Source organism: Dromiciops gliroides, chromosome 4 (genome assembly GCF_019393635.1).
Source record: "Dromiciops gliroides isolate mDroGli1 chromosome 4, mDroGli1.pri, whole genome shotgun sequence".
Lineage (NCBI taxonomy): Eukaryota > Metazoa > Chordata > Mammalia > Microbiotheria > Microbiotheriidae > Dromiciops > Dromiciops gliroides.
Genome location: NC_057864.1, coordinates 462,810,416 through 462,830,852, shown reverse-complemented (window position 1 = coordinate 462,830,852; position 20,437 = coordinate 462,810,416). Strand labels below are relative to the sequence as shown.

The 20,437-nt window shown below is 45.7% G+C and overlaps 1 protein-coding gene across 5 annotated transcripts in view; it reads right to left on the bottom strand.

Annotated features, from left to right (window-relative positions):
* Nucleotides 1-20,437, bottom strand: part of PIPOX (pipecolic acid and sarcosine oxidase) — a 98,660-nt gene that overhangs the window by 13,448 nt on the left and 64,775 nt on the right. The window contains exons 1-3 of one of the 5 annotated variants that reach the window (XM_043999901.1): nucleotides 10,438-10,543; nucleotides 10,107-10,240; nucleotides 6,546-6,694 (exon numbers count right to left, since the gene is read on the bottom strand). In XM_043999901.1, the coding sequence (XP_043855836.1) occupies nucleotides 6,546-6,694; nucleotides 10,107-10,240; nucleotides 10,438-10,462 (308 nt within the window). In that variant the 5' untranslated portion in view covers nucleotides 10,463-10,543. Of the gene's footprint in view, nucleotides 1-6,545; nucleotides 6,695-10,106; nucleotides 10,544-20,437 lie in introns of those variants that run through there. The other 4 variants (XM_043999900.1, XM_043999904.1, XM_043999903.1 and 1 more) reach the window with 4 other exon arrangements.

The following is a 20,437-nucleotide window of genomic DNA, read 5'->3' as shown; positions in this document are numbered from 1 at the left end:
GAAAGAGGAAAGGCACAAAGATTTAGAAATGAAAGGGTTGGAAAACCTGATGTATAAGAAAAAGGCAAAGGGATCTGAAATAACTTTTAGCCTGAAAAGAATGCCAAAAGGTATTCAAAAGACTGTACTATGCATGGGAAAAAGTGATTTATAGACAGGGCAGGAAGCCTCTGTTCCAAGCTTGAGTGAGCTCCTGAAGCTACAACTTGAGGGACATCAATTAGACACAAGGTAGGACTTCCATATACTAGTAACAATTGTAGCCGTCTTTAGACCATCGTTACTAGAGAGTTTCTGTGCTTTAGACCCTCAGGAAGATGAGCAGTACTATGGTGAAGAACTCTGGGCCTGGAGTCAGAAAGACCACCTGTTTCCTCATCTGTACAATGAGGGCAATAATAACAACAGCTAATATTTAAATAATGCTTCAAGGTTTGCAAAACACTGTTTCCCATAGCTGTCGAGAGGATGAAATGAGATGATTTTGTAAAGTGCTTCGCAAACTTTATTTGGAGGTTTTTTGGAGCAATCCTGTTGTGAGTTCAGGCTTTGCAAACTTTAAAGCATTGTATAAATGCTAGCAATTATTTTTTGCTTTTATTATTTTTAATTTTTATTATTATTTATTATTAATATACTCTGTTTTAGAGACCCTGGAAACCTTAAGTAGATCATAGATCGAGAGCCCAAAAGGGCTATCAAAAGCCGTCTGATCCAAACCTCTTCATTTTTACAAATGATAAAAATGATGCCCAAATGAGAAATGTGGTCACACAACCAGTAAGAAAGTGTCCACTTTGTCATTTTCTTGGTCTCCAGAGGGGGAAAGTAAGAAGAACAGGGATTAGATGCGGATGTGGGCCAAACGTCCTCAGACAAAGAGGCTTCCTGGTTACCTAAAAATGAGGCCAAAGTCATAAAATAGACGGTCTGGGTAGACAAATCCCAGAATCATTTGGGGGTTGGTGGGTGTGCCAGAGTCAGAAGATATGAGGGAGCTCAGGACCAAGAGGGAGCTGGTTGCAGTGATGCCGGGCCTGTCCCATCATCTCCCAGCCTAGCAAGGGCAGTGGGCCAAGCCAAGCCAAGCCTGGAGAAATTTAGCTAAAGAGCTGGTTACAAAGCTCGGGCTTTTCTTTTATGCATATCTCTTAATTACCCTACTGTGGAATGTTATTTCTTCATTTGTGTATTCACTTTCCCTTAGTAAATAAACCCTAGAAAACCCACTCTTGAAATGTAGAGTATTTAGCATTAGGAATAATAAGGGGGAGGGAAAGAAATTAGCTACTAATGACAGATAAGGGACATGGAATCAAGGATTTAGAGGTTAGTTCAATCCCTCTTATTTTACAGATAAGGAAACTGATTTGCCCAAGGTCACACAGGTTGTGAGAAGCAGAGCTCAGGTGTATAAGTATAGTGTTGGAAGATACCCAGAGTCCACTTTGTCCATTGACAGATGACTAAACTGTGCCCCAATGAGGTTGTGATTTACCCAAGGTCATATAGGTAGTGAGTATAAGAGATGGTTAGTAAATATAAAAGATCTGGCCCCAAAGACAGGGTTTGTTCCCCTGTAATGTAAGGCTTCTCATCTCTGAGCCTAGGGGCCTGACCAAGCTCAGTGGTCCAGAAGGTCAGGAGGCAAAGTACCGGAAGGTGGGGTTCAAGGATGAGAAAAGGTTTAGACAGAGTAAAAGAACATCTCTGGAGCCAGAAGCAGTCTCCTCGAACTGATTCTAAGAAAGAGCTGGTGCTCTGGCAAACGAATACAGGGGATTCTGTTTTGGGGGTGTGGTTTTTTTGGTTGTTGTTATTGGCGTTTTTTTGCAGGGCAATGAGGGTTAAGTGACTTGCCCAGGGTCACACAGCTAGTAAGTGTCAAGTGTCTGAGGTCAAATTTGAACTCAGGTCCTCCTGAATCCAAGGCTCGTACTTTATCCATTGTGCCACCTAGCTGCCCCCCAATACAGGCGATTCTAAGGCATGTGGCTAGTGCTTTAAAATTTTTGTTAAGCATTTTCACATAAATCATCCCATTTCTGTTGCTGAGCATTGTGAGACATTAAACTGAATTACCCAAGGTGGTTGTGAAATTGCCTGACTGTCTCTTTTAAAAGCATGTTAATGTCTCATTGGCTCGGGTTGGTCTAGGTGGGATCCTATCCAGCCACAAGGGAATGGAAGTTTATCTGTCCTTTTCAGAATGAGATTTGTTCTAATGCTGTGATCTTCCAGATAAAGACTCTCAGGTTAATCTGGGTCCTTGGTGAAAATCTCCTGACTGATCCAAACACCCAAGAAGGAGCCTCATCTGCTTTCTCTCCCCTGTCTTTCTTCCTTCCTTCCAGACACCCTTCCCCTGCTTGCCCTCAGCCTCTAGCTCCAAGCGCTTCCTCATTCTCTTCTACTTCCATTTCCCCAGGCCCAGTACTGCCAGAGTTGGTGACAGACAGGTCTAGCAGACTCAGCCATGTCCAGACCACACCTGGAGTTCATGTCTGGGAGCCCGCAGGGAAGGACATTGACACAAAGGATTACACTCAGAGGTTGACCACCAGATGGATGACAGGACTTCAGACCATGCCCGAAGGGGATTGACTAGGTGACTGAAAGATCAAGGGATGCTCAGGCTAGAGATTTAGGGCAGACCAGATTGCTATTGCCCAGGATGTGAAGGACAGTCTGTGTAAAAACAAGATTAGGCTTGTTTTGCTGGTCCCCAGAGGATAGAACAAGGAGCAGGGGGTAGGAATGGCCAAGAAGCAGATTCAGGCTCAATTCAAGGAAAACCTTCCAGATGGAGGTAGCCAAAAGTGAGAGTGGCTGCCTCCAAGGGAGGCCTTCAAGTGATGGGTTGGACCAGTGACAATCAAAACTGACATTAATGGAGCGCTTCACATACAATACAGTACTATGGGAAAAGCACTTGGTTTCACATTTTTACTCAGCCACTAACAATCTGGGTGGCCTTAGGCAAGTCACAAACCCCATCTGAGTCTCAGTTTCCTCCTCTGTAAAATGAGAAGGTTAGATCTGACGGCCTCTGAGGTCCCTTCTGACTCTAAACCTGTCAGGCTATTAATACGAGTATTACTAATAGCTAACGTTAATATAGTGCTTACTATGTGCCACCAGGTTCTGTGCTAAGCACTTGACAATCATTATCTCATTTGATCCTTACAACAACCCTGGGGTGCTATTATTATCCCCATTTTACAGATGGGGAAACTGAGGCAAACAGAGGTTCAGTGACTTGCCCAGTGTCACAATGCTCAAGTATCAGAGATGGGATTCAATGATTCCAAGTCCAGAACTCTATAGCCTCTCCATATCTCTGAGGTCCCTCCAGCTTTGGATCCAGGCTTCTGGAGTCCAAAGAATTCTGAGAGTCTCTGATTCCGTGAAAGGACACTAGGGACATTCGTTCCCCACCTGATTTCTTATTTACCTCATTTTCTCTCAGGAAGAAGTTTACCCTCTGAGGTCTAGGACAGGTCCGCTATACTCAAGACGGACAAAGAGGGGAGGGAGGGAGGGAACTGTCCATTAGTCAGTGCTTCTCCCACCAGCAGGATGGACAGACGAGGCCATTTTATTTGGTGTTGGACACATTAGCCGCTTCTGGTGGGAATAAATCTGTAATTAGCTGCCCTGGCTGTATTTGCATAATGGCTTTCGCTTTGTTCTTAAGTTAATGGTGTTTTTGCAACAGCGAAGTAACCTCTTGCTTCCCAACCATTAGAAAACCCGACACCCTGTCGAGGGAGCAGCGGCAATTTGTGGGAAGTTCAGAGAGGAGGGGGAAGGGGTGATTACAGTTCAGGCTGTGAAATGGGCTCAGCCTCCCTCCCAGATTGAGAGCTCAGTGGTGAATGGGGAGGGGTAGAGAGTGGAGAGAATTCCATCCCTCTCTACCTAGGAGTGGCCTGATAGCTATTTGTTGTCCCGTTCATATGATTTAGAATATATGTGTGTATGCATGTATATATGCAAATATATAGCAATACGAGGTGTGTGTGTGTGTGTCTGTAGGAGTTATATAGCTCAATGGATAGAGTCAGGAAGACCTCAGTTCAAATCCTGCTTCAGACACTTAATAGCTGTGTGACCCTGGGCAAGTCACAACCCTGTTGGCCTCAGTTTCCTCATTTGCAAAAAGAGTTGGAGAAGGAAATGGCAAACTACTCCAGTATCTTTGCCGAGAAAATCCCATGAACAGTACTGAACTGCTATGGTCCATAAGATCACAAAGAGTTAGGCGTGACTGAACATCTGAACAAGAACTGTCTGTGTTCAAAGTTAGTCTAAGTTTTCTCTAAAAGAGTTACTTATCTAAATATATGTTTTCCAAAATGTGGGTGAATGAGAGAGAGAGAGAGAGAGAAAGAGAGAGAGAGAGAGAGAGTGTGTGTGTGTGTGTGTGTGTGTGTGTGTGTGAGAAAGGGGCAGCTAGGTGGAGCCATAGATAGAGGGTCATACCTGGAGTTAGGAAGACTTAAGTTCAAATCCTGCCTCAGACACTTAATAGCTGAGTGACCCTGGGCAAATCACTTAACCCTGTTGACCTCAGTTTCTTCATTTGTAAAATGAGCTGGAGAAGGAAATGGCAAACCACTCCAGTATCTTTGCCAAGAAAACCGGGAATAGTGTCATGGAGAATCAGATATGACTGAAACTACTGAACAACCTATGTAGGGAAATATGTGTGTGTGTATATTTCTCCCCCAACTTCCATATACATATATGTGTGTGTGTGTGTGTGTGTGTGTGTGTGTGTGTGTATAAAATACACAGACATCAAAGCCTGGAAAATGTGTGTGTGCTTATCTATATGAAAGTTTTCCCCTAGTAGAATGTAAGCTCCCTGCAGACAAGGACAGCTTTGCTTTTCCCTTTGTCTCCATGCTGCCTAGAACAGTGTCTGGCACATAATAAGTGCTTAATAAATACTCATTAAATCAAGGTGAATTGATCTCAGGTGATTTCCTCCATGCAGCAGGTAGCATTCACTCTGTAGGTTGGAAATGTTGTGGAGGGAGATGAGAGCTAGTACCTGAAAACAAAACCAGAATCATCTCTCTTGACTCTTGGTTTAAGAAGCTTGTGTCCTATTGCAAGGTGCTGGTGATAAGAACAGACATTCTTGGCTGCCTGTTTGTTCTTGGACCAGACCTGGGAGCCCCTATGAGGATCTCCCTTTAACAATGGGGAAAGGCAGGGGCAGCTAGGTGGCTCAATGGATAAAGCACCAGCCCTGGATTCAGGAGGACCTGAGTTCAAATCCAGCCTCAGACACTTGACACTTACTAGCTGTGTGACCCTGGGCAAGTCACTTTTGTTTGTTTGTTTTTTGTTTTTTGTTTTTTCGGGGCAATGGAGGTTAAGTGACTTGCCCAGGGTCACACAGCTAGTAAGTGTCAAGTGTCTGAGGCCGGATTTGAACTCAGGTACTCCTGAATCCAGGGCCGGTGCTTTATCCACTGCACCACCTAGCCACCCCCGGGGCAAGTCACTTAATCATCATTGCCCTGCAAAAAACAAAACAAAAAACAAAAAAACAAAAATCCAATGTGGAAAGGCCCCTGATCTGCAATACAAAGTCTCAGGGAGTTACCTGGGGCAGGGAGAGATGAAGTGATTTGTTCATGACCTCACAGACAGTATGTGTTGGAGGCATGGTTCACACCTGAGGCTTCCTGGCTCTGAGGCCAGCTGTCTGTGCACAACACCAACCTTGCCTTTTAACATATACATAGTGCTTCAGAGTCAGGCGAGAACTTTACAAATATCTCCTTTCAGCCTCTCAGCAACCCTGTGAAACAGGCACTGCAGTTATTATTGTCCCCATTTTACAGAAGAGAAAACTGAGGCTTTGAAACCTTTTCAAGGTCATAAAGGGCAAGATTCAAATTTAGTTCCAACATGCTGTCCACTGACCCACATCACCTTTCAAAAAAGATGGAGCAGGGGCAGCTAGGTGGTGCAGTGGATAGAGCACCGGCCCTGGAGTCAGGAGGACCTGAGTTCAAATCCGACCTCAGACACTTGACACTTACTAGCTGTGTGACCCTGGGCAAGTCACTTAACCCCAATTGCCTCACTAAAAAAAAAAAAAATATGGAACAGCCCTTCCTATTTCCTTAAGTTTCTCCTCGGGAAGACTGGCTACTGGCAGATGCAAGGCAATCTTGCCTGACTCTAGACATCTACCAAGAGCCTCAGTATGCCTCTCCCCCAACTTCCCCAGACCCACTCTGCTAGCCTTCAGATCAAGTCTAAACATGCTGTTGGGACTGGAGCGAGAACACCTGGGTTCAAATTCAGACTCTGACACTATCTTGATGAACTTATTCATCTCTTCACTTCATTTGACCTCAGTTTCCTCATCTATAAAAGGAGGGGGTTGGACTAGGTGACCTCTGGGGGCCCTTCCAGCTCTAGTATCCCCATACCACTGTTAATCCATACACACTAAAAATCCCTCCTGGGCAGAAAACCCTCATGTTAAGGAGACCCTGCCACCCCCACATTCAGTGAACCTGTATAACTTTGTCCCAGACTCATTCTCCAGCTGGGCCCAGATTTGGTAACACTCTTCCATCATCTTGGTGTAAAAGTCTTCAGGGTAGGCCCTGCGGATGATCCGGCTCTGCCCATGGGAGCTTCCCCGGGAATGAGGGAGAAAAAACTGAGAATTGGTGGAGAGAGACAGAGAGAAGCAATTGTTATCCATCAGCTGCTTTTTTCCCTAGAGAGTACGTGTCCCCCATGCCCCTGCCCCAGGCTTCTAAGCAGGACTATCCCACTCAAATGAGAATCCCTCCCATTCCTCAAAATCTTTCCACCCTCTCTCTCTCTGTGTAGCCTATTACTTTATTTAATTACATTTACTCTGAGTATAGAAGTTTCTCATTTGTACTACCCTAGGCTCCAGGCTGATAACACTTTCACTGTATCATCTAACCTCCATTTTCTCCTGATGTCTTTTCTGCTCCCTCCCCCAACCCTGTCTCTTTGTCTCATCCTCTTCGGGTTCAAACATGAGCTTCAAGGGACATGTGTAGGTCATGTAGGACATGTAAGGTCCTGGCAAAGGATGAATGAAATTCTTTGGAGACAAGGCACATGGAAGTCAGGACCAAGGACAGAGAACAAGGAAGTGGGAGTGGGATGTCTTTCTATTTCTATTGCTGTCCCCCATCCACAAACTCCATATTCCCTTGTCTCTCCTTGTTATCCAATTCCAGTGGTAATGTTAAGTGTTCAAGCCCCACCATTCACACCCCAGAATTTCCTCTTGAAAGGGTTAATCAATCGATCCACAAGCATTTATTAATTGCTTACTATGTGCCAGCAATTGTGTTCAGTTCTGGAGATAAAAGCAAAATAATGCCTGCCCCCCCCCACAAGGAGCTTACACTCTAACAGAGGAGACAACATACACAAATACACATATATAAACATGTATTCATGTATATGGGTGTGTGTGTTTTATATGTGTGTGTGTTAATGAAAGACATACAAAAGACAAAGTAACTTTGGATGGGAAGGCACTGGCAGCTGGAGGGATGTGAACAGCTTGAGTTGAGTTATAAAGGGTCTCCAAAAATCATTTCAGATCAAGTCAAAACATCTTGAGTTCAACATGAATGGTATGTGTATGGATTTGAAGTCAGAAAGATCTGGGTTCAGATCCCATTTTACCAGCTATATGAAGTTGGACAAGTCACTTAAACTCTCTAGCTGGAATAAATGATCTCTAAGATCCCTTCCAACTCTAAATCTATGATCCTGGGTCCCTCATTATATATGTATGTATTGCTCTCCTTGATAGAATGTAAGCTTCTTGAGGGCAGGAATTTTTTTCTTTTCTGTCTCTTTGTAACCACTGCACCTAGCATATAGTAGGTGCCTAATAAATGCCTGTGCCTCAATTGAGTGATGATAAATACTGTTCACTCATCGGTATTTCTCCCATTTGATGGGGCCATGTAAGCCACAGGACAAAAGGATGACTACTTCTTTCCCCTCTTTCTCTTACCTCTTTTCTCAGAAAAACAAAAAAACCTCAGGTTTTGAGAAGATGACAAGAATAATGAAAAAAAAAAGGGCAGCTAGGTGGCTCAGTGGATAAAGCACTGGCCTTGGATTTGGGAGGACCTGAGTTTGAATCTGACATCAGACACCTGACACTTACTAGCTGTGTGACCCTAAGCAAGTCACTTAACCCTCGTTGCCCCACACAAAAAAATACAAAAAAAAAAAGAATAATGAAAAAAGTGTTTCCAATCACTAACCCTCATTATAAAAATAAGTAAATCTCCAATGAGTCCTTAATGATGACAAGAGAAGGCAGAGAGAGAGTGCTAAGAAACCATGGAATTACTAGAGGTGGTAGGTCCTAGAAAGGACAGGTAGGCTATAGAAAGAGGCTCCCCGTGGGCACTGAGGCATGTCCACTGTGCTCACCACACAGACTCTTTTCTCTTGCCCTTTAAAGAGAGGAACCCAGAGAGGAGTCCTCTCTCTCTTTTTTTTTTTTGGTTGGGGTTATCAACAGGGAGATTAGAATCTTCCATCTAGAGTTGGCAGGGACATAGGCAACTTTGCCAGCCTGAAATGTGGCAGGGAGTGCCAAGACACCTCCCCAGTAGTGTAGAAAATCTTCTTGAGAAACCCTGCTGCCTCCAGAAAAGGAGTGTCCTGATTCACAGTTGGTCCCAATCAAACCGAGCTGAACTCCCTAGTCAAGGCCAGGCCAATCTGATACAAGCAGGGATGGTTGAGAGAAATAGCCAGGTGTGAAGATGGCAAAGAGCAGGACTTAGAGGCAAGAATTAGGGGCCGATAGTACGGGCAGAGATGAGCAAGGACTTTGTGTAAGTTCAAGGGACTGTAGGATTTAGAGCTGAAAGGGAAGGGGCCTCAGAGATCATTTAGTCTCATCACGTTCTACCTCCTGCCTACCACTTTACAAATGAGGTTATAAAATAGCCACTGGGCACGTGAGCTCTAGACCATCATTACTTACTCTGAATCAGAGTTCAGGCTCCTGTGTTCCAGGTGCCATAGTCCTACCTCGCTGACCTTTTACCCCTGTCATCTAAACAAAAGAAAGAACTGGAGAGTGGAAAAAATGCTACATCTGCAGTCAGTGAACTGACCTGAATCTTGGCTCCATCTCCTAACCCTTTCCTGCTCTGGACTTCAATTTCTTTGTCTTTGAAATCCAGAAGATTCATGAAAACATAGATTTAGAACTGGAAAGTATCTTTACAATCATGTAATCCATTCTCCTCATTTTACAGATGAGAAAACCAAGGCCCAGACAGGGGAAACAGCTTGCCCAAGGTCACAGAGGTAAGAAGGGGCAGTCAGGATTCGAACCCAGGTCCTCTGACTCTAAAACCAGTCGCCCATCTAGATACCCTCTAAGATCTCTTCCAGTTCTGACTTTATAATCCCCCCCCCAATGGGTTACATGACCTTGTTCTCTTGACTCCAGGGAAGGGAAAAGTGCATTGTTGTATGTTTGATGCTTAGGTAATGTTTAGGGCACCCAGGTGGTTCAGTGGATAGAGCACCAGACATGGAGTCAAGAAGATATGAATTCGGGGCAGCTAGGTGGTGCAGTGGATAAAGCACTGGCCCTGAGTTCAGGAGGATCTGAGTTCAAATCCAGCCTCAGACACTTGACACCTACTAGCTGTGTGACCCTGGGCAAGTCACTTAACCCTTACTTGCCTCAGTTCCTCATCTGTAAAACAGGGACATGAAGAAGGAAATGGCACAACAGTCCAACATCATTTCCCAAAAACTTTGCCCAGACACGACTGAACAACAAATGTCTAATAAGCAGTTCTGGGGTGGGGTGAAATGATCTCAGGATGTGCTTTCAAGGTTCATCTGCAATCTGAACATTTTCTCCCCCACTTTCTAAAGTCCAGACCATCGACAAAACAATAAACCAATCCCAAATTTCTAGCATTTGCTGATTTCCAAGGTATGAATGCTCACACTGGAAACAACAAGCCGTTCTCCTGAGCCTGCCTGCATGAGCTAGCTCTAGCACATCCTGGAGCAGAGGGGACACACAGTACCTGCTCCAGAAGAAGGACTTTTCTCTTATTTTTGGTGAAGTGATAGGTAGTGAAGCATCCCTCAATGCCAGCCCCAACCACGATGGCATCATAGAGCTCCTGGTGGGTCCCGGACATCCTGCCTTTCCTGTTAGCTTCCAAGCAAAGGAGAAGAGAGACAGGGAAACTGGAATGTGAGTCCAAGTCCCACGTCTCTGTGGAGAGGAAAGGAGAGGAGAGGAGGGTGGGGAGGGGAGGCCAAAGTCCCACCGGGCCAGTTCAGGTGCCATGGCTAGAACATGTTTACACACTGCCTGTGCCTTGTCCTGCCCTCACCCATTGGCTCTCTCACCAGGCAGTGCACTGCATTTCTCCATTACTCCTCCTTCTCCCCTCTCTCTTTGTACAGACCTGGTGGTCTACTGAGAGAGAAGCCAGCCCAGCTGCCAACCTCACCCTTGCTTCCCTCCAGCTTTCTATTCTGGGCTCTGCTCATTGTCATGCAAATGGGCTCCTTCCTATGCCACCTTCCTGTCTCATTATGATCTTTGTCTCGGGACTTCGGCCTCTGAATTTCAATGCCTCCCGGATCCGAGCTGGGCACTGGCAAAGCTGCCTCCTTCTTCTGCTTTGCCCCTTTTCAATCGGACTTCTTCGGGAAATTCCATAGAGGTTAGAGTAGGACTTTGCCTGCCAACAATGCCTCCATCTCTCTACCTCACCTGGGTTCCTTCCTTGTTTCTCAGGCCAAGTCGGTAAACATTCTATACTGAGCCCCAGCACCAAGAGCTGTCCAACTGTAGCTGGAGTCTGGAGCGAGAGGCAGAACTGGGGCAGGAGGGAGCTCTTGTGTGAGGCACAGATTGTTTTGGAAAACAAGGGAGGGCACCTCCAGAGGAGAAGGAAGCCCTGTCGAAAGGCACCTGGGGAGGAAGCACCTGGGCCCCCAAACTGCTTCGGTTCACTGCGGCATCAGCCGAGGCTGCTCTACCATGAGGAGCAGAAGTAAAAGGGGCCTTCAGAGCAAGTGGGCTGGCTCTCACCTCCATATTTTGTTGACTCCCCGCCTTGGTAGCATCAATCAGCTCGTTCTACTCCCACAAGCCTCCCCCAGCTGCCCCTACCATATTCCTCCCATTTTCAAAGAACAAGGAAACAGGCTTATCAATGCCCTGCTTCAGTCCTTCCTTTGCCTCCTAGAAAGCAGATTTGCTGCTTGTGAAAGATCTAGAGATATACAGTTTAGAGGCAAAGGTTCTGGGTTCAAATTCCAGCTCTTCTATTTTTTTTTTTTTAGTGAGGCAATTGGGGTTAAGTGACTTGCCTAGGGTCACACAGCTAGTAAGTGTTAAGTGTCTGAGGCCGGATTTGAACTCAGGTACTCCTGACTCCAGGGCCGGTGCTCTATCCACTGCGCCATCTAGCTGCCCCCCAGCTCTTCTATTTACTACCTGAATGGCCCTGGGCAAGTTGCCTAATGACTCTTGGCCTCAATTTTCTAGCCTGTAAAAATGATTAAGTTGAACTAAATGACCTTAAAGGGGTCCTTTAGGTTGTGAATCCTGTGATCCATATGATTCCACCAGGAGTCCTTTCCATTGACCCCCCCCTTCCCCAGTCTATCATCTCCAGATAGGAGTTCCCTAGGCTAGAAAGCTGGGGATCCCTTTGGTTTAAAAAATAATAATCCCATGGAGACAGGGTGGCAAAGCTTAAAAAAAAGTACAAGCTCTGAAGTCAGAGAGTTCAAATCCTGCTTTCAACATTCACTTGCTGTGTGACCTTGGGCACGACATTGAACCTCCTTCAGTTTTCTCATCTATAATATGGGGGGGGTAGACTAGATGGCCTCTGACCTATGACCTCCTGAGATGTCGCCACTCTCCCTTATTCACCCTTCTTCAGCCCTGAAGGAAAGATTCCTTTGTTCTGATTTCAGTCCTATCACAGACAAAATTTTCTGTTGTTCAGGCTTCCAGAATTTAGAAGCATTGTACGTGCCTCTTTTCCATGTACCACCCCCACCCTTAGACAAGAGGTAGAGAGCTGGCATCAGTGTCAAGCAGGCCTCACCTCTAACACATGCTGTCTCTGTAATCCTGGACAAGTCATGCTTCTCCTCAGTACCCAAGGCACCACTAAGGCTATACTTTGCAGAGATACCCACCTGAGTTGGTAGGGTTTTTCTTACTTGAGAATATCCTATACCAACAAAAATCAAAGATGCGGTCCCTAACCCTCTTGAGATAGGAGAATTACAATAGGGGTCCTCTACCCATCCCAGAGCCTTCCTTGGCTAGAAACCTTTTTGACTCAAGATATACTGTTTGATTCCAGAGTCTAAATTGGCCCCAGAAAAGGCAACACCCCTTGAAATTATTTTTTTTTTAAAGAGAGATATTTCTTATGGCTTCTGCATCCTCAGGGCCACCCGAACTTGTGGGTGCCCTGACAGAAGCAGACAGAGAGGAATGACACCCTCAAATCTCATTTCAACATACCCCTTGACATGGAGAATACTAAAAAGCAAAACAACAGCCCTCCACCTTGTTGCAAGGGTGTTGTCAGCATTTGCTCATGTCCTGGGGCAGAGATGCTGAGGATGTGAAGCTGGGCTGGCTCATCTCACTGCTTGATTGACACATTGCAGACGGGTGAGGGGGAGATGAAGCCTTGAAAGCAGCAAGCTGCACAGATCAGAAATAATGAGACGACCTGAACCAGGAAAGATAGTCAAATAAATAGGAGTGGGAGAAGACAGGGAGTCAGCACCTGCTTTTTTCTTTTTTCTTGCTTTCTTTGAATGTGGGGAGGCACCAGTTTGCTAAGAAAATGGTGCCCAGAGGCAGACGGGCAAGGGTGTGGCCTCTTCGGGCCCTTTCCTGCCAGCTGCTGATGGGAATATGGAAGAAGATACTGTGATAAAGCAGAAGGTAATAAAAAAAATATAGCAGGGTTCATGTTTTTATTACAGGTTGATTCTTTTTTTTTTTTTTTTAGTGAGGCAATTGGGGTTAAGTGACTTGTCCAGGGTCACAACTAGTAAGTGTTAAGTGTCTGAGGCTGGATTTGAACTCAGGTACTCCTGACTCCAGGGCCGGTGCTCTATCCACTGCGCCACCTAGCTGCCCCCTACAGGTTGATTCTTAATCCCTCTAGTCTACTTGATCCTTAGTGTCTCTGTAGGGCCTCTTTGGCCATTTTATAGTAGGTCCTGGTGAACAACATGGGGCTTGGTCACTGAAAGGCATCTGGGTAAACGTGAACTACGTACATGATAAGGGCTATCCCCAGCTAGGGCAATGGCAATAGCCACACCCAATGCATTGTTTGGAAGCTGTAGCTCCCAGATGTTATATAATCCCAGGCAGGGATGTTATAGAGTGTAATAAGACTGTAGAACTGATGCAAAAGAGACCTCAGAAGCCATCCAGTCAATAAACATTTAATAAGCACCTACTATGTGCCAGGTACTGTACTAAGTGTCAGAGATACAAAAAGAGTCAAAAGACAGTTCCTGTACTCAAGGAATCTAATCCAGTCCAACTCCTCATTTTGCAAACAGGGAAACTGAGTCATGGGGAAATGAAGTGGCTTGCTCAAGATTATACAGATAGTGTCAGAGGTGGGATCTGAATCCAGTTCTCCATGCTACAACTAATACTCTTTCCACTGTACTACGGATTATTGTCATAGCTGCTGTTCTGCACTTTAATTTTCCCATCTGCTAAACTGCATATAACGGGGCTGCTTTGACTGCTTCCTGGACTTCCAGAGGCAGTGCCAAGTCTTGTCAATTTCTGTCCTCCCAAAAGGGAAGCATTTCCTGATCCGCCTCCATCCTAGCACCTTCCTTCTTTGGACTATTTCCAATTTATCCCATATGTATCTTGCTTGTACATAGTTGTTTTCATGGTATATCCCCAATTAGATGTTCATCTCCTTGGGAGCAGGAACAGTCTTTGGCCTTTCCTTGTGTCCCCAGAACTTAACACAGTGCCTGATACATAGTAGGTGCTTAATAAATATTTATTGACTGAATTGTCAATTCTACCTGCACAGCCTCTCTCATATCTGTTGTCTTCTCTCTACTAACATAGCTGAGGTGAATGGGGTGTTCAGGGAAGACTAGCTAGCATCTCTGGTGTGAGGGCTCTAAGAAACTACAGCATGCATAGTGTCATCACTCACTCTCACACACACACACACACCAGCAGATGGGCTAAACCTAGTTGAGGGTAGCCAATAGGTTTCAAACTTGTCGGTGAGTTATGGGACATCTACCCCAAGCACATGAAAACCTTCCCCACCCCCACCCCAGCCAACAGCAGAATGGGCAGATGAGAACAATTTGTTCCAATGACCATGAAGGCAGCTGAAGCGGTCACTGCGGAGTCTTAGATCTTGGTCAGACACTGAGGACACCAAGGTTATCCACTGCAACCCGGGCCATCACCAGCCAGCTTGATTTTTGTGTTGCTGCTGGGCTTCAGTGACTCAGAACCTCAGTGACTCTGGAAGAGGGGATAAGGCTGATGACTTTGTTCAGCTCTGCCTCACTTAAATCCAATTCATTCAAGTCAAGACATCAGCCATGATGTCATTGGTCCTCTTTGGAAACAAAGGCCAAACAACAATTTACAGGTGGCCTCCACTTGAGTTCAGACCCTCATCTGGCTCTTGCCTGGATTATTCCAATAGCCTCCTAATTGATCTCTGTATCCCCAAACTAATATATAGTGAGTGCTTAATAAATGCTCATTGAATGAATGAATGACTTGATACAGGAGCTTACTTTCTTTTTCTTTTTTCTTTTTTTGTGAGTCAATTGGGGTTAAGTGACTTTCCCAGGATCACACAGCTAGTAAGTGTCAAGTGTCTGAGGGCAGATTTGAACTCAGGTCCTCCTGAATCCACAGCCGGTGCTTTATCCACTGCACCACCTAGCTATCCCTCTTTCTAGATAGGGTCCCAAGCTGAGAAATAAAAATTAGGAAAGTTATTGGGAATAAGACTAGCCTCTCAAAGGAAAGAGGAAGGGAAATTGGTTTCTTTCTCCTGGCAAAAAGAAGCATATGAGGGGGGCGGCTAGGTGGTGCAGTGGATAAAGCACCGGCCCTGGATTCAGGAGGACCTGAGTTCAAATCCAGCCTTAGACACTTGACACTAGCTGTATGACCCTGGGCAAGTCACTTAACCCTCATTGCCCTGCGAAGAAGAAGAAGAAGAAGAAGAAGAAGAAGAAGAAGAAGAAGAAGAAGAAGAAAAATGTGAAACAGTTATCTGAGCAGTGGGGACCATCTGTTCTCTGTCTTCACTGAGGTAAGGACAAGAGGAGATGGGTTCAAGTTGCAACAAGAGTCTCCAAGTAGCCTAAGGAAAAAAGCCTTGACAGCGTATACTGGTATCTCCCTGACTGTGATCTCTGTGACTAGAATACACATGTCAATAATGTTCACACCTGCATGGAACATAAATGTAGAGGGACCTACACACGCTCTGGGAATTGCAGAGATGCTTCTTCTGAATGGCCACTCTGCTAGCCATAGGAGTGGCTCTGAAGATTCAACTCTTAAGGGCAGTCCAGTGGATGGAATCCACTGGCTCTTGGATCAGAGGGCCTGGATTCAAATCCTACCTCTGACACATTGATTTTGGCCAGTTTGTTTAAATTCCCCATAACTATTTTCTCAACTGTAAAATGAGGGGGTTGGATTAGTCCTGGGTTTTGAGGTCTCCTCCAGCTTCAACTTTATGATCCTAGGGTTTGAGAGTAGGAAGGTAGAGATGGAGAGCAGGCATGAATTCTATTTCAGGGTTATTTCATTCCTTAATAATAACTGACATTTATATGGTACATTAAGGCTTAGGAAAGCACTTTACAGGTATTTTCTCATTTGATCCTCACAAAACCCCTGCAAGGTAGGGGCTTTAAGTATTATGGTCTCCATTTTTTTAAAATGAGGAGATTGGGGCTCAGGGAGCTTGTGATTTTTCCAGGGTAACATAGCTAGTCTCAGAGGCAGGAGCTGAAACCTCACTCTGAGCCCAGCACTCTGCCCCCTGTGAAATGTTTCTTCCCTTAGCAAAAGAGATGACACGATGTCATGCAAGGAACACTGGAGACATGAGACTTGGGTTCAAATTATGTCTTTGTCACTAGCTGACCTTGGGCAAGCTACAGATCTCTCTGGGCCTCAGTTTCCCTATCCATTCTGGATCCCTATGACCAAGAACCAGTGAAAGGAGTCACACCGTCCTCCTTATTGCCCTTTCCCCTCAGCCAGTTGGCCAGGTTGGAGAATCCATTAAGAAGGTTCTAAGGCACAGGAAGGGGAGAGAATAGGAACGGGGCAGCCAGGCTGCCTCCAAATGGATTCATTCCCCAGCCTGACATACGACAAATAACCTATGGAATTAGGTAATGTGCCGGGAGATTAACTCTGGGCATTTGTCTCCTTGTAATTTAAAAAAAAAAACATTTCTAATGCATAGAGATATCCTAGCCTTGTTCTGCAATCTTGAAAGCTGAACTGTTGACATTCTAATTTGAGGGTGTGTGTTATTGTATGAGGGGTGCTAGGAGACAAGGACACAGGACTCAGCACTCCTGTAAAAGCATCCATTCCTTCAGCTCTGGGGATCATTGGAAATGGAGGAGGGAAAGGTGAGGAGGAACATAAAGGTGGTGGTGATTTGAGGCGAAAAAAGCAGCCAGGGATGGCCACTTCCCGGGAATCTTTGATAGATGTCAAGGTCTCCCTTTTCCCAACCCAACATCAGCCCCCACCCCCAACTATTTATCATGAGAAAACCCATCCACGTTTCTCAAGAGGAAGCCTGTAGCCCTCACGTTCTGCCTGCCACCCCTGTAATAGAGCTAGACATTGAACTGACCTGGCTGCTTCATCCGGGCCCTCTACTCTCTCCACCCCCACCACCCCACCCCCACCCGTTCCATCTGCTTTGGGTTTTAACTTTGCCATTTTCATTCCCACCTTCCCCTCTGCCTCCTACTTCTTTGAGGTCAAGAGCAAAAAAGGGAATGAATTGATGGCAGCCGGGTTTGGATGGGAGATGAGACAGTCAAGAGACTGAGCTGGGAAGAGATTGGGGAATGTAGGGGGTGGGGGTGCCATGAGCTGCCAGAGGAAAGAGATGGGGGAGGGATCCAGGGGAGAAACAGGAGCAAGTCTGGTCTCTTACACCTTTGCTTCCTTCTTGGGTGTTGTCGAGAGCCGCCTGGCGCTGTCTCTTCTAATTGAGGTTTTCATGTGAAATCTGGAGCCTGCTGGGACTGCTAAGGCAGCTCTCTCTCGCTCTCTCTTTTTCACTCCTCACTTCCCTTTCATCAGGCTTGTTGTTTAGACAGGGCCTTCCCACCACCGCTGTAATCAGCCCAGCCAATCAATCAATACCCCCAAATGGACCCGCTCACCAGCCTGTCTCCTGGACTACCAACCATCTCTCTCTCTCTCTCTCTCTCTCTCTCTCTCTCTCTCTCTCTCTCTCTCTCTCTCTCTCTCTCTCTCCCCCCTTGTTCTCCTTCTCCCTTTGCTCTGACACCTCCCCATCCTCCCTCTCCCTCTCCCTCTCCGACATGGGATGGGGGGGATGGGGGGGATGGGGAGAGGTGTTAACCAGATAAATCAGCAGGGATGTTTTTCATTCTTGGAGGGCAATAGGGAGTAGTAGGATAGACCTTTTGCCCCCCTCTGGGCCATGTCCCAAAGCACTGACAGTTGGGCACCTGAATACAATGGCTTTGCTCTCTGTGCCAAACACTGGTGTGATACCTAGTGGCAGCTTCCACCATTTGCTAAAAAAGAGGGAGCAAAGATAGGATTTGAGACATAGCCCAGTCTCTGCACAGTCTCACCTCCTGCCTGCCTTTTCTTGCCTTCATCAGTGTTCAGATCATAGCATTTTAGAGCTGGTAGGACCCTGAAAAATCATCCAAGGTACATCATTGGACAAAGGAGGAAACTAGGGCCCAGGGAGAGGAAAGCAGCTTGTCCAAGGTCACCAAAGTAGAAAATGACAGAACAGAAATCAAACCCTACCCCATATGGGTGTATTTGCCACTACACTGCCTCCCTATATGGCTGGCAGCCACTTTCAGCTTGTCTTAAACTCCCAGCAAGCTCCCACATTCTCTCCTCCCATCCATGCCATCCAATACACCCCATTCCCAAGCTGAGGGGGGGAGGAGGAGGAGAAGGAAGATGAAGACGAAGAGAAAGAGGAGGAAGAGAGGAGAGAGAGAAGAGGAAGGGAGAGAGAAAGACAGACAGAGGAGGAGGAAGATGAAGAAGAGGAAGAGAGGAGACAGAAGAGGAAGGGAAGAGAGAGAGGAGAAGAAAAAGAACAAGAAGAAGGAGGAGGAAAAGGAAGAGGAGGAAAAAAGGAGAGAGAAAAGAGGAAGGGAGAGAGAAAGACAGAGAGGAGGTGGAGGAGGAAGATGAAGAAGAGGAAGAGAGGAGACAGAAGAGGAAGGGAGAGAGAGAGGAGGAGAAGAAGAAGGACGAGAAGAAGGAGGAGGAGGAGGAAGATGAAGATGAAGAGGAGGAAGAGAGGAGAGAGAGAAGATGAAGAAAAAGAAAGAGAGAGAGGGTGGGAGAGGAGACTTTAGAGGCTATTTAAGCCAACCTCCCTTTTTTATAGCTGAAACTAGGGCCTTGGGAAGTGAAGTGACTTGCCTAAGGTCACCCAGGTAGTAAGTACTGGAGATGAGCACTGAACCCGGGTCCTCTGACTCCAGTGCTCTTTCTACCATAGCTAACTGCCTCCCCAAGACCCTCTTGCTGTCATAATGTACTTTCCTCCATAGACAAGCATGGTACTATTGACACACTATCAACAGAACATACCAAATAACATAAGAAAGTTTTCCAGAACCCATGAACTCATACCTGCTCCTCTTGTAACCAAAGGCACACATTTTCAAGACAGCTGGTGGTCACAGACACATTTCTTGGCTCTAGAACAGCAGTTAACTGGCTGATGGGGACTAAAGCTATATGCATGGAGGCAGTTAGGTGGTGCAGTGGATAAAGCACTGGCTTTGGATTCAGGAGGACCTGAGTTCAAATCCAGCCTCAGACACTTGACACTTACTAGCTGTGTGACCCTGGGCAAGTCACTTAACTCCCATTGCCCCACAAAAAAAGAAGAAGAAGCTATACGCGTGGCCTCATTAGCATCACCAGCTCACCAGTTATGCTGCCCGATCAAAAAGAATTCTACTAGTGAGTGAAATTCGAACCCACAGAGATGAAATGTGCCAGCTATTCAGTCCAGTACCTTACATAGACCTCACATAGGTGAGTTTTACCTATGGTAAATGTCAGCCAACTCTCCCACAATTTTTCTATGCCCCATTTCCCTGGCAATATATTTCCTTCAGGCTGCTAGCTCAGCTTCCAGCCTATCCCTTGTAGGTGTCATCTAGAGGAGTAACCCTTCTGGAGATGACCCAGAGATTGCCTAGGCCTCCTCAGTGGCCACAGCTACCCAAGACCCAGAAAAGAGTGTTCTCACCATCAGATTTCTTGGCACTGTCAAATGGTTCAGCGGCTATGGCTTTATCAATGAACATGATACTAAGGACGATGCATTGCCATCTGTTTTGCCTTGGCACCCTAAGGACCACGGGGCCTTCCCATCTGAAAACTTCTCTATGTGCTGGCTCCTCTTTTTAGAGTGAGCTCCTAGAATGAGAGCAGGGATGTCTCACTTCTGTTTCTATTCCCAGCACTTAGCACAGTGCCTTGAACATATATATATATATATATATATATATATATATATATATATATATATATATATATATGCATGTAATAAATGCTTTTCCATGTCTGTTCATTCATTCAATATGGCCTTTCTTTTTTTAGGGATTATTGACCCCTTTTGTTTTCTGTTCCATAAGTGATTTTTCCAGTATATTGCCCACTGCAAGAGAACTTTCCTTTGCAATGAAGACAGTTACCAAAAACCAACCGAGTGACCGTGTCTGATGCATATGTGACATTTCACACCTTAATCTACCACCTTTCTATTCGAAGTGTCATAGATCAGGAGCTGGATGAGGGGTCATTTTACAAAGGAGAAAACTGAGGGCCAGGATCAGAGAGGTAGTAAACATCACAGGTGGCATTATCAACATTTTTCAGTTGATGAAACCGTGGCTCACAAAGGTCACATGGTTCATCCAAAGTGCTCTGGCTATAAGTGATGGAACTGGAACCAGAAACCAGGTCCCATGAGTTCCCCATTACAGTAATACTGCCTTAAATTTCTTACTATTACTGAACCTTTCACATCTCCAGAGAGCTGCCTTCTACAAAGGCCCA